Source organism: Lissotriton helveticus, chromosome 10, assembly GCF_964261635.1.
Source record: "Lissotriton helveticus chromosome 10, aLisHel1.1, whole genome shotgun sequence".
NCBI lineage: Eukaryota > Metazoa > Chordata > Amphibia > Caudata > Salamandridae > Lissotriton > Lissotriton helveticus.
Window position 1 is genome coordinate 322,140,440 of NC_136071.1, and position 16,920 is coordinate 322,157,359.

Sequence of the window (16,920 nt, forward strand, 5' to 3'; positions counted from 1 at the left end):
ATCTCTGCCCTTTGAGCAGTATCCAAATGTTGCACATCTAGTGTCTCTTCTCTTTCAAGATCTTCCAGAGCTTCTGCTGTTACTAGATCTCTACTGCTCAGTGCATCTGTTGCTGTTATTCTAGTCCCCTTCTTATTTAGATCTTGGGTGTGGGGTCGTAGTTTGAAATATTTATGGAGTTTGAGTTTGCGCGTGTAATGCGAAACAGATCGATCCTGGTTTGGGTGTATTCCAGTTCTTTTTTGGGGCAGAAGGTTAGTCCTAAACTGAGAACTTCAGTTTCTTGGTCAGTCAGTTGTTTAGACGTCAAATTAACAACTGTAAGGTTGGCTTGTTCTTGTGAGCTAATCGCATCTGATCTCGCTATTTCTTGGTTCGGTTGCGGTTGACCCAGCGGGAGTTCCTTATCCCTCCTCTTCCTCCTTTTTCCGCCCCCTGACCTCCTTGTCCTCCTGGTGCTCCTGTTCCTGACTCCTCCGTGTCCGGGGGTTTGTTCTTTCCTCCCCGGAGCCACGAGCTCTTGATCACTTCGTACTCTACTTGAAAAGGGTTTTTCTTACTCCTGCCCTGCTGCATTCCGCGATTCTGTCCCCGTTGTTGTAATTGCTCGGCTTGCTCATCGCCTGACTCGTTTTCAGTCACCTCAGATTCCGAGGTGGCGATGTCCGGTGTTGTGGATGTTCCAGTGATTACACCTGAGCTTTTCAATAGGGCTTTGCGTGGGGCGTCAAATTTCTTGGCATAAGTAAGGACACGTCCTGTTGAATAATCATTTGCATCCCGCTCGTACTTCTCCTGTTTCCGATTTCTTATTTTGGTCTCGTATTTCATCAAACGAGCTTTCATTTGTTCTCTCTTTTCTGTGATTGACAGTATGATGCTCGAGTCCTTTTCTTTGTCTAGTTCGTCATTAATCAATGAGATCTCAGCCAATACTTTCTCGCGGTCACTCCACGCATATTTTATCAGGATTTTCAGGGTCCCTTCGCAGTACGTGGCTGTATGCTCAAACCAATCAGTGAGCAGTTATGGATCCGGGTGCTCATAAGATGGGACTGTATGCACCCTCAAGCCCCTGGGTACCCTTCCTTCTTCTACATAGTTGGTGAGGCTGGTCACCTCCCACCATTTGCGTATCTCACGCTCGTAGAGCCTCTCGAGTTTCACCATGACCGCTGTTAGCTTGTCACAGGCCGGTTCTGCTGATGTGCCTGCTGCTGTAGCCGGCGGCTGTTCTCGCCTTTTAAACATTCCTTGTGCCGCTGTGCGGCGTTCGGCGTCGGTAAACATGACGTTAAATGCCAGCAGAGTTAGTTCTCCACGTCTCAATATGTAGTTTCAAACACTCTTTGCTACACTGAGACTTAGTGAGAGTGCCTGCGTCCCTGCGTGTGTGATTTCGCTCTCGGACACCCTGCCGCAATACCCGCTTTGCTGTATGCTTCACTGTACGCATGTACAGGCAGTGGGGGTAAACATCCTTTAGCAGCGCTTACCAGACGGCGCCTTCCTCGGGAAGCCTCCAGCTGCGCTCCGCAACCGATCGTCTTCCTCCGTACTCCGCCCTCGGCAAGTCGCTTCCCTCTGTTGATGGCGGGGGGCGGCGGTGCGCAGTTAATTGCAAAACGCTCCTTTCCTGCTTGGAAAAACTGCTCACTCGTGGGTGGGTGCTGTCAGCGGCTAGCAGGACACCGCATAACATATGTGTATATATATACATATATACATATATATATATATATATATATTCACTGAAAAAACCATAGGTTATAGACCATATATAGTTAGGAATTAGCATTTACAAAACCTTGAAAATTCACTGAAAAAACCATAGGTTATAGACCATATATAGTTAGGAATTAGCATTTAAAAAACCTTATTTTACTCACACAAAACCATTGAAATTCCATATATAGTTAGTTGCACTAACTATATATCGCGCACCCGCAATCCACTGCTGATGATGTCACATATTACATCATTCATGACATGGTCAGTGACATCACTGATGACATCACTGATGACATCTCAAATGACATCACTGATGACATCACTGATGACAACATCCAGTGACTATGTTTCTGTAAAGTTAAAATATGTCTTACATATTGAAGAATGAGTGGATGTATAAGTGTCTGAATGAAGGTTTTAGTAGGTGCGTGATTGACTGTATGAGTGAGTGATTAAATGCGTCTTACTGAATGCACGGGTTAGTGACTAAACTGTCTGAAAGTGTGCATCAGTATGTCTGTTGTTGTGCAAGCTGCTGCATGTGTTGATCAGTAGCTATATAAGTAGCTATATGGGTTATTGATTGGTTGCACAAGTATTTGTATGGGAGACTGAGTGTGTGTATGGCTGGCTGGGAGGTGTGTGACTCTGTGCAGATCAATGTGTACTTGTATCAGTGATTCTATAAGAGAGTAACTATGTGTTAGTATATGTTTCAAAAATGTAAGGTGTTCTGTGTTTAACTGTATAGATGAGAAAATGGAAGTGTGATTGATTCTTTTCAGGACTGACTAGGTGTGTGAGTAACTCCATGGATGAGTGGCAGAGTGTGAGTGTCTGTATAGGTGTATGAGTGCATATGATAGTGTTGTAAAGATGAGTGATTGTATGTATGAATGATTGTATGAGTGAATGTGTGTGTAGACATAGGAATCAGTGAGTGCGTATGTAGTAACTAGTATTGGTGTGTCAATGGTTTCAAAAATGATACTCTCTATTTAACACTGGGTGTAACGGAGGTTATATTACAGTGTGAGGAGATGCATTGTATTATCACATGAATGATATCATCAGTGATGTGATCATTGATGTCAAGTGAGATGTCATCAGTGATGTCATTTGAGATGTCATCAGTGATGTCATCAGTGATGTCATTTGAGATGTCATCAGTGATGTCATCAGTGATGTCACTGACCATGTCATGAATGATGTAATATGTGACATCATCAGCAGTGGATTGCGGGTGCGCGATATATAGTTAGTGCAACTAACTATATATGGAATTTCAATGGTTTTGTGTGAGTAAAATAAGGTTTTTTAAATGCTAATTCCTAACTATATATGGTCTATAACCTATGGTTTTTTCAGTGAATTTTCAAGGTTTTGTAAATGCTAATTCCTAACTATATATGGTCTATAACCTATGGTTTTTTCAGTGAATTTCATTGGTTTTTTAACAGCTAATATCTGTAGCTGTAAAATGTATTCTTCTTTAAATCCAAAAATATATTTTATATGTTTATTAATAACTTTTTTTTTTAATATTTTTTTTTCTTCGTTCCCGCTTCGCGAATCGGGAAGCTTCCCGTTAGCTGACCTTGATGCCGCGAAATAGACCGCGAGCCGGTAAACGTTTCTTTACCGCAACTGCCGCGTTAGAAAACAACATCGTGACGCCTCCCGTCCGCATGACGTTTCGCGTTGTCGCGTGATACGTCATATGACGTGCTACGTTAGCGAACTCGTACGCTTACCGAGTCGCAAAGCACAGGTTTCTGGAAGCAAACCGGGAGGCCCTGCAAAGCGCGTAACATACACACAGCAGGTCATGTGACTTGGTAATAACACTTTTCATTGGTTCATTTCACTTTCGGTTTCCTAATGATGTAAGACTAGGTCATATGATCTAAAATGAACACTTTTCATTGGTTGAGAACTATTTTTTTTCCCAAATGGTGAAAATCCCTCCTTCTTTCCTCACTCTGACTTTCATCATTGTGAGAGAAAGACCCTTTGTTACCAGTGAGCAATGGCTTCTTTACTAGCTTCAGCTGGTGCTTCCCCACCACCTCCACCACATCCAAGGAAGAGTGGACCACCTGCTAAAGTTATAATTCAGCAAGAAGACGAAGAAGAGGAACAGGACGACCTAGATAATCTCCCTATTATGGCCAGAAGATCTGTTGTACCGGAAGTAACGGGACCAGAGGGCAGGGAGATGGTGCCAAATATACAAACGAGATTTCGTGAAGTAAAACAAGTCTGCCTACATTGCAGTGGATTCATTTGCTACGCAGAAAGTAGCATCACTCTGATCAACAGAGCTATTGACAATCATGCTCATGTTTGTCCGAAACTCCCCAAACAATAAATTCTTTTTTTTTGTTTTCTTGCTCCTGTTGAGCCCTTTACAATGAATCGTTTTCGTTGCCCCCTCCGAAAAAAAAACAAAAAAATTATAAAACTATTCAGAAAAATGCAAAAAAAGTAAAAAAATGTTCAGAAAAATAATAAAAAAAATATAAAACAACAAAAACAATTTAAAAAAAAGTTCTTTTCAGAACTACCTCCCCGTTATTAAAAAATTGGTACAATATTTGCAACTGTGCCAACCTCTATTTCTCTTAGTTCGCTTCCCAGTTCGCTCCCCGGTACGCGAACCGGAAGCGAACCCAAAAATTTTTTTTAAAAAAAAGAACAGTAAGTATAAGGGAAGGAAACAGACACTTATGTTAAAAGAAAGACAGCTATAAGGGAGTAAACTAGAGATACTATTACCCGTAATCCACTGCTGATGATGTCACATATTACATCATTCATGACATGCTCAGTGACATCATCAGCAGAGGATTGCGGGTAACAGTATCCCTAGTTTATTCCCTATAGCTGTGTTTCTTTTAACATAACTGTCTGTTTCCTTCCCTTATACTTACTGTTCTTTTTCAAAAAAAAATTTAGATCAGTCAGAAACAGTGAAAGTAATGAAATATAAAAGACTACGTAGAATATGAGGACTGTATGCAACAACTTTGACACTTACAGAAGCCTCACCTTCTCCATGCCTCCTACACAGTTCTACATGTACATCATAAATGCAAACAGAACAGAATTAATTATACATGTAAAATGGTTTATTTTTGCTGTTCTCAGAATGTATCAAATTTCACTAAAACAGTGACTTGAAGGTATTCATCATATAACAGCGGGGAAAAAAAAACACAATCAAAATAATTGTGTTTAAAAAACCCATACAACTTTAGAAATCAGAATTCAGAACTCCTTAAAGTTAACTTACTTTCCATGACGGCCAAGGATGTCCTATGAACAGCTTACACTCTGTTGTGCTGTTATTACTTTCAACCCGCCACTTTCTGAAAGAAAACCTCCATCGTTTTCAAAAACATGTTACATACAATAAATGACTTCTTGCTCTCTACCACAAGATTCCACAAGGCCAAATCTTGTCAGAGCCATGTATAACTCTTGGATTTCTTGTTAGCCAATCCCGTCTTTTCGCATTTCCACAACTTTCAGAATTAAAATGTTGAAGATCATTTACACAATCCTGGACTAGTAATATCTTCCCCTTCTTCCTCAATCATGTTCTACATTTCCTATCACACTGATACTGCTTACTATGAAGCAGACTTACACTACCTTTATGACTAGTACAATTATTTAATTCTCTACATCACTTTTAATCACAAAGCAATGTAAAACAGTAGACAGCATTGCAGACTTACATTCCCTCTACTCCATGTTTTGATTGGCTGCTTCAATTAGCTTATAAAAAGAAACAGTTTTTCTGAACTCATTCAAAGTGCACGTATTTCTCCATAAAGTCCAGTGTTATGGTAAGAAGTTATGTCTCTGTACTACACTTATCCTCAAGGCCAAATCGTGTAGGAGCCATGAGAACTTCTTGAAATTCCTCAGAGCACATCCCGAGATTCTTTCCCTAAAATTTTGGTTTTAAAAACACCAGGTAAGAGTTTTTAAGGTCAAACGGCAATTTTTTTTTGAAAATTAAAACAGAATCATTGCAGAATGACCAGCCATTTCTACACTTTAAATAAGCTGTATAATGTCCTGATGTTATTGAAGGACCATCATGATATATAATTGCTACAGTTACAAAAGTCCTTCCTGATATTGACAACTGTGAAGCCACAACATTTTTAATTAAAGTTGTCAATTTTGTTCCATCAGGCCTACATCGTTGGAACATTAAAATGACATACTGGCCATATGTTCGTATAAATAATGTGGACATCATTTCAGATTTACATTGGCTACACTCCATGTTGTGATCAGCTGCTTTTACTAGCTTATTAAAAGAGACTGATTTACTGTCTGGCAAAGTTAAATATATAAATCTTTCTGAGTCTACACTAGTAGTACTTGATACCCTACAGTTCTCGCAGTCATGCTGCCATTGATAAGAAAGCCCAAACAGGTGATCTACATCTACACCTTCATCATGCAATACATCAAGCATGTACATTAAAAACTCCTGACAATCTTGCTGACTATTTTGAGAGAATTGTGTTTGGCCTGAACATCTGTCGGACAGATTTCGAATTTCAGACACACTTTCTATGTTTGTTCTATCAGTGCTACATTTCTCTAACACAGAATTTAACAAACTGCAAAATCTTTGATCAGAATTGACCACAATCTCTTCTTTTACATTTTCTAGAGAAAACAAAACATTAACTACTACATTAGCATAGCAGTTGACACCAGAACTGTTTTCAAATTGAAAACCAACAACATCTTCAACAGAATCCTTTTTGTTTCTGCTTGTAATTTCAGGTTCATCGACTTTTCGTCTTTTTGCTACAACCTCCCCAGTATTGGTCACATTTCTTCGTTTCCGGCCTACCACACGTTTCTCAAACAAAGGATACTGAGGCAAATGTGGCGCATACTCTCTTCTCAACCTATTGTATTCCTTAACACAATCTAGATCCGCACAAATGTTTGTGACATCACACTCAATCAAGTACAATCCCGATAAAGTCCTAACTCGTGACAATGCCACATATGCCATACCCTCCTTGAACACAGAACTGCCAATATTCACCAATGCACAGTCTACACTTAAACCTTGCGATTTATGAATTGTCACCGCATATGCCAAGCAAACAGGAAACTGCTTACGACGAACATATAAGTCTTTTACAAGCAAAAATCTAGCAAAACAACGAGCAATTAGCTGTACTTCCTCAATGCCATCAAATTTAATTTTTAAAAATTCAATTCCATCTCTATTTCTGTATTTCACAAAATCAACAACATTACCCATTGATCCATTTACCAGACCTCTTTCAACATGTAAATTCCTTCTTAAAATTATACGGCAGTTCAAGCACACATTCAGAGTCTTTTCAAAACCCGCAGTTTTAGATATACTCTTCTCTAATGAATCCAATTTTGTTTTCAGATTCTCAGACAAAATAATTGTTGATCCCATATGCTCTACTCTGTCAATAGCTTCCAATTTCACAATCTCTTGCTTTTCTAAATGCAACATTTTGTTGTTGAATTTGGCACATTCTGCAAGAGTTGGCATCAAACATATTCCAGATTTTTTCTCAGTAACTTTCTGAAAAATATTCTCAGGCACAACATCTTCGTCTGGATATAAATTTGTCAGTAATCGTGCATGTAAAGCTTCTTTCCCATGCTCGGTCACTTTTCCAATTCTAACATCTTGTAGAATAGTCTTGTAAACTTCATCCTTTGCCTGACGCATATTTTCATGCAGTTCAGCATAATTGAAGTTTAACCATATATTGACGTTGCCAATACTCCCTAAGCACTTCCTGGTATCTTCATGCGTGAGCATTTTGAACACAGGTTGCCCTTTCACTGGTGTCAGCTGCAGAAGATCTCCGAAAACAATGATGTGTTTGCCACCAAATAACACATCATACTCTGTTTTGAGAACTTCTTGCATTCTCAAATGCACAAAGGCAAGCATGACATTGGAAACCATGCTTACTTCGTCAATGATAAGAAGTTTCATTTTCCTCAAGACTCTTGAAACTTCAAAACAAGCATCTCCAGATAGCTTGTGATATTCTAATTTGTTGTCATGCTCCACTGGCAGCATCAGTAAACGATGTAAAGTAATCCCTTTAATGTTATGTGCTGCCAGTCCAGTTGGAGCGGTGACAACACAAGACAGCGATGACTCTGTCCTTTCCTGCAAATAACATGAAATTGCTTTAATAAGGAAACTTTTTCCAGTTCCCGCTTCTCCACTCACGTACAGTCGGACAGGCTTCAACGACGTACATGAGCACTCTTTCTTGTCATGACTTAATCCATGATCAATTTGCATGGTAAGTTCGTCATATATTTTCCTCTGCTCAACGTTGAGTTGTCTTTCCAACTCTTCTAAGTTAACCGCATCCTCCTGAGCATGTGCCATGGCTCTTTCCACTTCATTCATAGCAGTGGCAGCTTCATTTTCGATAAGAGGTCCTCCTAGTGGATCCTGACTCAATGAAGCAGAACTCTGACTGTCCTGAGAACTGTCTCTGGCAATCTCGGCTGCAATCGTTGCTTCCTGCTCAATTTCCACATTCAACATTTCTACATATTTGGGAAAAGCAGGACATTCTATGGTCTCCTTGGCAGCATTGAATGAGTCTTCGTAACAAAGGAAATCTCCAAGCAGTTCCTCTTCTGCACGCCAAGGCTTAAAAAGTTGCAAAAGTGCTAAATAGAAAAACTCCTTTTTTTCAGGAGATTCGCCACTCAATTTTCGATGGTTTATCAAGTGGCATTTTCTTTGCTTGACCAGACATCCCTCACTTCCTATTACAGCATACACTCCTTTCTCAGTATCTTCTTTGATGTTCCTCTTGAATATGTAATTTTGCAGAACCTCATACAGACAAACATTCTCGAGGTGACTGCTTCGATTTGGATAATATGTATCCAACATGTTGCTCTTCAAAATGTCGGTACTGTTTGGCTCCTTTTCCGCCAAATACTCAATTTCCCGCACAGGTTTCAGAACTCGATTACGCGTTGCAGCAAGACCAACACTCGCCCAAACGATACTCCTGGACTTGGCATAGAGACTTGCTGAAGACAACCGGTCAGAACATTCGTAAGCTCCGATTTCTCGATGCGACAACATCTTCAGACTGAAACTGTACAACTTCTTGCTGAGGCTCTTTTCATGGGAAATGTCCTCCCACATATCCTTCAATTCTGTCTTCTCTTTTTTGGTGATGTAAGATGTCACATACCGAGCCACAGCCATACAGTTATCAGCCACAAACTGTATATCCATGTTAGCATTCCACATGGACAAAATCACCGGGTTGTAGTCGTTAATGTACTTAGACTCTTCGTTCCTCTTCAAATTGTATGTGTTTTTAGGTGATTTCTTCATCACATTATGTCGCAGCGAAGACATTAAACTGTTCACTCTTCCTTTAGAAATCACCGGTCGTGGAAAGCCGAAACGACATTTGGTGTAGAACTTGTCTTTGTTCCGGAATTTACGACGACAGTACTTTCCACATCGATGGCTTTGGAAACGTAGAACTTTTTCTCGTAGGCTTTTTTTCTCCTTTGCGTTTGGAACAGCACACGTAGAATACTGTTCTATGAAACTCATCACTGAGTCTTCTGCATCCGTTCCAAATTTAGGTGCATCCTTGATCCACAGCAACATATGTATATGAGGAGCACCTCTTGCTTGGTACTCCTTCCTCCAGAAGAAATCCACACCTCTGCAAGAGGTGGATTCTTCTTATTCATGATGAAAGACATCATACCTTCAAATCTATGATTGAAGTACCTACATACATTGACTGGATCCAAAGAGCACAGTTCTCCGGGTGTCTTGAATTCGATGTTTTCTACGTTAGCATTTGCCTCTCGTAGAAATTCAAGTAAGGTTTCCCAGCCATACTCAGCACAGCTCAAAGTGAGGAACCATGTGGGAGTTCCTAAGTTCCTTAGCATACATTTTAAATCACCATGACGACGGTACCAGTACTCATTAGTACCACGCTGACACGCCATGAGATTAATCAGGTGAGAATCCAAAATACTGTCTTGGACATTGACTTTATCCATAAAGTCACTTGCCGAGATGTTTTGCATGTGTATACCACTTTTCAAGATGTGGTTCACTGCATATGACAGTCCAGACAGATCGCTTTCAAACAGGAGATGAAACAAATAAGGAATGCATTGTCGAAACCTAGGATCTCCTGCATACAATCGCAAAGTCCGGTATTCAGAAGCAGGAATTTGATGAGGTCGCTCATCATATCTTCCTCCCAGACCTGTTGGAAAAAGCTGTGGGAAACACCGAGCTTCCAAACTTTCCTCCCAAACACTAATGGGACTCTCTTTCGCTTGTTTCATTTGAAACAACTCAATAGCATTCCCCATGACTTCCTTGGAATGCAAAGGATGAACACTATAATGTTCATATATTTCTTCACTAGTACAGGGTTCTACTTTCTCAATTTGACCAGCACACAAATCGTTATCCTCTTCCTCACTTACTTCCTCTTCTGCAACATATACATTTTTATAGTACTTATTATATTTTTTCAAATACAATGTTGCCCTTTTGACTTTCCTAACATCTACTAAATCTTGCCATATTTTCTTATTCTTTGTCGGAACCCCATTAACTAAGATAACAAGAGGTTCCTCTTCCACTTTTTCTACTCCAATTGTGTTAATGTTTTTCTTCAAATCTAGAGGCAAATAAACAACTCTTCCCTTTAATCCTCTCTGTAAATCTGATGGAGGCAATTTCCCTGTCTTTGGCTCCATTCTTACAATAGCCTGAAAGGGATGGATACTTTGAATCAAAATAGATTCATAAGTATTTAAATCCTTCAATTCAGAAGGAATCTCAACCAATTCCAGATTATTATGAACTGCTCTAGCAGGCATCTGGTTTTGATTTAATTTGTTACAACAATAAGTACACACACGTTGATCCAATCCCAAATCAAAACAATTTTCTACCATCAAGTATGTTGTAAAATCCTTCCATTCACTATTATTTTCCCTTTCACTTTTTCCATATAAATCCACTAACTTAGTCTGATTCTTATAATAAGTGCGTCGACAACACACACAAGTGAAATTTGGCCTCTCACTTGATTTCACCTCAAACGTCGCAATTTCCCTCTGGAAATTATCTGTACTGGAAACCTGTACACTATCTTCCACATTACTCTCTTCTTCTTGGTCAATTTCAACATTCTCCTCTTTACTTCCAAAGTAACAAAACTCAATTTCTTCACATATATTCTTCACATCTATTTCAGAACCATGCAAAAGAGCAGCGCATAATTGTTTAAGCATAATTGCTGGACTCTTAGCATAATACAACATTCTAACTAATTTCCTCACTTTATTATGATGCACTGCTAGCATCCTGAAATGATGAAAAACACTCTGGCATACTCTCCTGGAAAGACAAGCCAGTGAATGACCATGCAAACCTATCACTTCTCTCACTCTGCAAGGATCTAATTCTTGCAACAACTTCATTTTCTGCTTCAAACTGTTCTTACTAAATGACCGTATAAAATCACAAAGCAAATTGATGGAATCCTGTCGTACACTGCAAATACTACTACACTTCCAGGTGTACACAGGACCCTTAGGACGTCTCCCTAAAACCTCATTACCTAACACCTCTTCTATCTCTGTTGTCACAAGTTTTTCTTTTTCAACTGGACAACCATCTTTCACTTCATAAGCTCGACCACTGGTGTCAACTGCATGCACCAAATCATTATCCTGGAAATAACTCTCCTCATTAAAAAATGCCTCAGAGCTTGAACTATGCATCCATTCTCCAGAAAAAACTTCACAAAAATTACTACGATTAACTATTCTCTTCCATCTACTATTTCTTTTGAAATCATAAATTACCTTGTTTAGCTTCCGAATTCTATTGATTGTCAAAATAAATAACTTACGTTTAATTTCAAATGCCTGATCAATAACTTTCTCAACAATTTTTTTTCTCTTATAAAAAACCACTTTCTGCTGACCTTTCTTAATATTTTTTAACAAATTCCCAATTATCCTGTTGCGGAACATTCGTTTACGAATATCCCTAAACTCTTGTTTCCTTCTACTTTCATGCATAGAGTTATCTCTTACTCTAGCAGTAACATTTCTCATTGGCCTTTCCTTACCATTTGAATTCTGTCTCCTTTTCTGGACTGACACATTTTCTGTAGTAATATTTTTTTTACTACACATATTTCTTATGACTGTTTTTCGACTCTTACCCGGTGCTTTCTTGGTGACTTGACAAATCTTTTTGTTAGAGGACTGCTGCATTCTTCCATGGTCCTGCTGTCTTTGACGTTTTGCAGCCTTTCTTACTCTTTCTTTGCTAGGCATCCTAAAATCTTGAAATAATCTGCAGTTGAATCTGTGGTAAAATATAATAAAAAATGTTATTAACCACTATTACCCAACAGTAAATTAATAACAGTCATCAAAAACTTAACACACTACTTAAGTATATAATATACTGAAGCCTATCTCCAATTTTTCACTGAACAGGACTCATCTCTTCTTAACCTTGGATAAACCTCACCTACTCTGTGTCCCCTGCACATAATTAAATGTAAAGGGGCAGATTTATATTAACTAGCACATCCCCAGGGATGCACCAGTTAACGTGCACCGCTGCTCTGCCACCCACGGTGTGCCGCATTTACAATCAGATAGGACAAAGCTACATCAAAACCCTGCGCCTGCTTGAAGCAGGCATAGATCTTGACGCAGGTAGGCTGAAAGCTAAAGCAACAACTAAGTATCGTGTGCAGAAGTTACAAAAAAGGAAAAATGGCGTTTAAACCAGTAATGAGCCCATGCTAACGTAACACAGTGTAAAAATATCCAGGATCTACATCAGTTTGGGGTTCACGAACCTGGCAGGTACAAGGCACTGAGGCTTTCCACCGTGCATGTCTCATCCCAAATCATATGTTGTTTGTGAATGAAACAATTTCCCAGACCAAATGCTTTGGATTGGCTACTTCTAAAAAATTAAACACCCCTACTATCCCGGAGTTAGAGGAATATGATGGTTGGAGTAATTTTACTCGTTGTCCATTAAAGATTTACAGGCCCTACTCCGTAATTCTTCCTTTAACATTTCCAGTATAAATCCAAAAGGTTCACTGCTTTGGCAACGTGCCTTATCCACGGTTTAATAATGCTGCCTTTTGCTTTATATAAGTTTTCAAATTGTATGAAATATATACCAATAGGTCGTTATTAACCTTTAGGTAGTGGTTTTCTTCATGAGGTCTGGTCGCTTCCATACACATACAGATTTTCAAAGATGATCAAGACCTTTATCTGAATGGAGAGGAATGCACTGAGACGCCAGATCATTCACTAATGTGTAGGCACATACAGTTACACGGTTCATGCAACAAACACCGACCAAATATGGCTTGCGTGTTGCAAGGCACGCCAGTTCCTGCTATCATCCCCACGTTCAAGTTCTTGGAAAATGGTAGTTATTTGATGCTCAATAATGAAGATTGTTCTGGGTTAATTAAAAGTATTCATTTTATCGTAACAGTAAATGAACAGGTTATTTGCTGCAGAAATGTTCTATTTCCTCCCACACATGAACATATGGAGTTTTCAATCTGGCCACAAATACCAACCTTGGGAGCACATTTCAACAGCATGGCAAGAATAAGAGCTCTTTTGTCTCAGAGAGAGGTGGCCTTGAGTTCGGCCCGTGAAACTTTCGTGCTTCACATAGCGAACACCCGTACAGAGGTGCAGACCCTTTTAAATACAGATTCGACTTTGCATTTCAGCAAGATTACCCATTCATTTCCATGCAGCAGGAGGCCCATAGGAATGAAGGTGCAATTTGCGATTAGCAATTACCTCATCGCACATTACGAATTTTTCCGACGGTGCAGGGGTGTCTCAAGAACACCCTGCTGCACCCCTGAAAAAAAAATTTGGGGTCATATGGCGCACATAAATTTTGAAAACATTCCTTTACCTCAAAAACGATTTTCAACTCATAATTTGAAAACACTGCACATGGGGAAATGACTTAAAATGTCCTTAAGACACATAAAAGCATTTTTTGATTGTCTTTGCAGCATGTTTCAGTCACCTTTAACATGCCTATGTAACGGAAACATTCAAAATCTAAATTTGCCATGCACAGGTGGGAGCATATTTACAAGCAATTTGCTCCACAGACAAAATTCTTACATTGAAATGGGAAAAATAACATCAGAGACTCTCAATTACCTTATAAAGAAGCAGACACCATTATGTCCTTCTCATCAATATTAAAACCATTGCTTTTTCTCAAAAACGATTTACAAGTCATAATTTGAAAACACTCCACAGCTCCTATGCACATAAAAGCCCTGTCAGTACTAATACTTCACATTTTCTCCAATTACAATTTCTCAAAGAAACAAAATCTATTTGTGAAACACTTGAGACAAAGCAACATTTGAAAAACACAACTTTCTTCATAATTTTCTCCTTAAAGCACACTATTTTCTATCTAAATTAAAGAAATTTTTTCTCACCTTAGCAAATACTTTGAGTTTCAAAACAGTCTCAGAAACACACCAATTTGTCTTCAGCAGAGCAAAAGGTATGCACTCCAGAGTCTGCAGCTATCAAAAGCACAGAAATGCTGTAATTCCTCACACAGATCTCTCATGTCACACCCAATCAAAACTCTTCCCTCACTTTTTTTCAAAGCAAAACCCTTCCCCCTCTGCCCCCTCTCTGCTTTTTCTGCATAGCAACCACCTCTTGCAAGACCTCTCACACAACAATGTTGCAATAGAACTCTGAACTCTCAGTGCACCTGCATATCCAAAGCATTCTTTCATTTAATGATTTTTTCTTCGCCACTCAAAATACATCTTTCAACGAACTCATCCATACACACTAACTTTCTGTTTTCAGCAATCAAAATCCACCAATCACTCTTACTGCTTCATTAACACAGAAACTCCTCCGTTTTTTTCATTTTACACTCTCATTTTTTCAACTGCCATTTCATTGCCACACTTCATCTGACTGCAGGAGAACCTTCTCTCGCCATGTTTTCTGTCTGGATTGTTGGACATAGCTACATCTATTGGGCTCAAAGGTACGCTGAAAACAGGAATTTACCTAACCTCAATTTACAAGATGTGGAAATTAAGTGGTTTGGCCACAGAGGATTAAAATGTCACCAATTGATACCATTGGTGAAAACCTTTATGCATTTGCCAAAACCTGACCTGTTAATTGTGCACTGTGGAGGTAATGATTTGGGCACTTTGACTGGGGTAGGTCTGGAAATGCTTTTAAAGGACACCTTTGAGCAATTGATGGCACTTTTTCCTCAGACTGCCTTGGTATATTCAAATATATGCCAAAGACAGAAATGGAGGTGGTCGAACCAATTTTGTCCACAAATTGAGAAATCGAGGAAGCATGTAAACAAATCTGTTTCAGCTTACATGAGAGACCATGGAATGGGCTCCCTGTACAACAATAACTTGCGTTACTACATGCAAGATATGTACAGAGCAGATGGAGTTCACTTCTCAGATGAGGGCAACAGAGTTTTCACTCTGAATTTAAGACTGTGCATTGGTACCTACTTATAAGTACCTAAATGTACCATAAACCCAAAAGCTCTTCTCAGAGCTACCCTACATCTGATCACTCACAATTATTATTTTACTCTAACTTTTTTCACTAATTTCAAGAAAGTACGCTCCCCAGACCGCTTCCCGGTTCGCGAACCGGGCGCACTCCACGCAAAAAAACTAAAAAAACGGTATATTTTTTTTTTGCCCTGCGAGACCCTTTCAAAGCCTCCACATCAAACCTAGGGGGTCAGGGAGGATCTACTATGCCCCCTTATGGTCATTTGCCCCTTCGCTTTGGCCTCCTCTTGTCTCTCGATCCTACCGAGAGACAAGATGGCGGCCGCTACGGACTGTTTGGAATGTTTACAGACGCCGAAAAACCAATCAGCTTCGTAAACCTCCGTAACGCGAAAAGTACGAGAAGCGGAGCGCTGTTACAGATATATATCTTTTTTTGAACGTTAATTTCTCAAAATCCACTAGAGCACATATATTGAGACCTAGCAAAGGCACATCGGGCTACCAGTCCCTACAATTTTGCCAAGTTTCGTGCAAATCCATTCGGCCGTTCGATTATTATTATTATTATTTTTTTTGCCCCGCGGGGCCCTTTTAAAACCTCCACATCAAACGTAGGGGGTCACCGACAATCTACTATTCCCCCTTATGGTCATTTGCCCCTTCGCTTTGGCCTCCTCTTGTCTCTTGATCCTACCGAGAGACAAGATGGCGGCCGCTACGGACTGTTTGGAATGTTTACAGACGCCGGAGAGCCAATCAGCTTCGCTTCGCAAAGCTCCGTAACGCGAAAAGTACGCGAAGCGGTGCGCTGTTACAGATATATATCTTTTTTTGAACGTTAATTTCTCAAAATCCACTGGAGCACATATATTGAGATCTAGCAAAGGCACATCGGGCTACCAGTCCCTACAATTTTGCCAACTTTCGTGCAAATCCATTCAGCTGTTCGATTATTATTATTTTTATTTTTTTTTGCCCCGCGGGGCCCTTTTAAAACCTCCACATCAAACCTAGGGGGTGAGCGACAATGTACTATGCCCCCTTATGGTCATTTGCCCCTTCGCTTCGGCCTCCTCTTGTCTCTCGATCCTACCGAGAGACAAGATGGCGGCCGCTACGGACTGTTTGGAATGTTGACAGACGCCGGAGAACCAATCAGCTTCGCTTCACAAAGCTCCGTTGCGCGAAAAGTCCGCGAACCGGAGCGCTGCCCGGTCCGCTGTTACAGATATATATCTTTTTTTAAACGTTAATTTCTCAAAATCCACTGGAGCACATATATTGAGACCTACAAAAGGCACATCGGGCTACCAGTCCCTACAATTTTGCCAAGTTTCGTGCAAATCCATTCAGCCGTTCGGGCTAAAAGTGAGGCCAACCGCCCTATGGAAAACTCAATGTTAAAAACTCGTTTTGGGACCCCCCTTTTTTCTCGGCCCCCCCTTGACGAACCCCCCCAAAATTTTCAGGGGCTGCTCAGAAACAAAATGTGCCATTTTCC

General features: G+C 39.9%; 1 protein-coding gene across 1 annotated transcript in view; it reads right to left on the bottom strand.

Moving 5' to 3' along the window:
* Positions 1-363: 363 nt before the first annotated feature.
* The window catches only part of LOC144784008 (uncharacterized), a 72,842-nt gene continuing 56,285 nt past the window's right edge, over positions 364-16,920 (bottom strand). The window contains exon 3 of the mRNA XM_078662718.1: positions 364-1,005. Coding sequence (XP_078518844.1) covers positions 364-1,005 — 642 coding nt within the window. The remainder of the gene's footprint in view (positions 1,006-16,920) is intronic.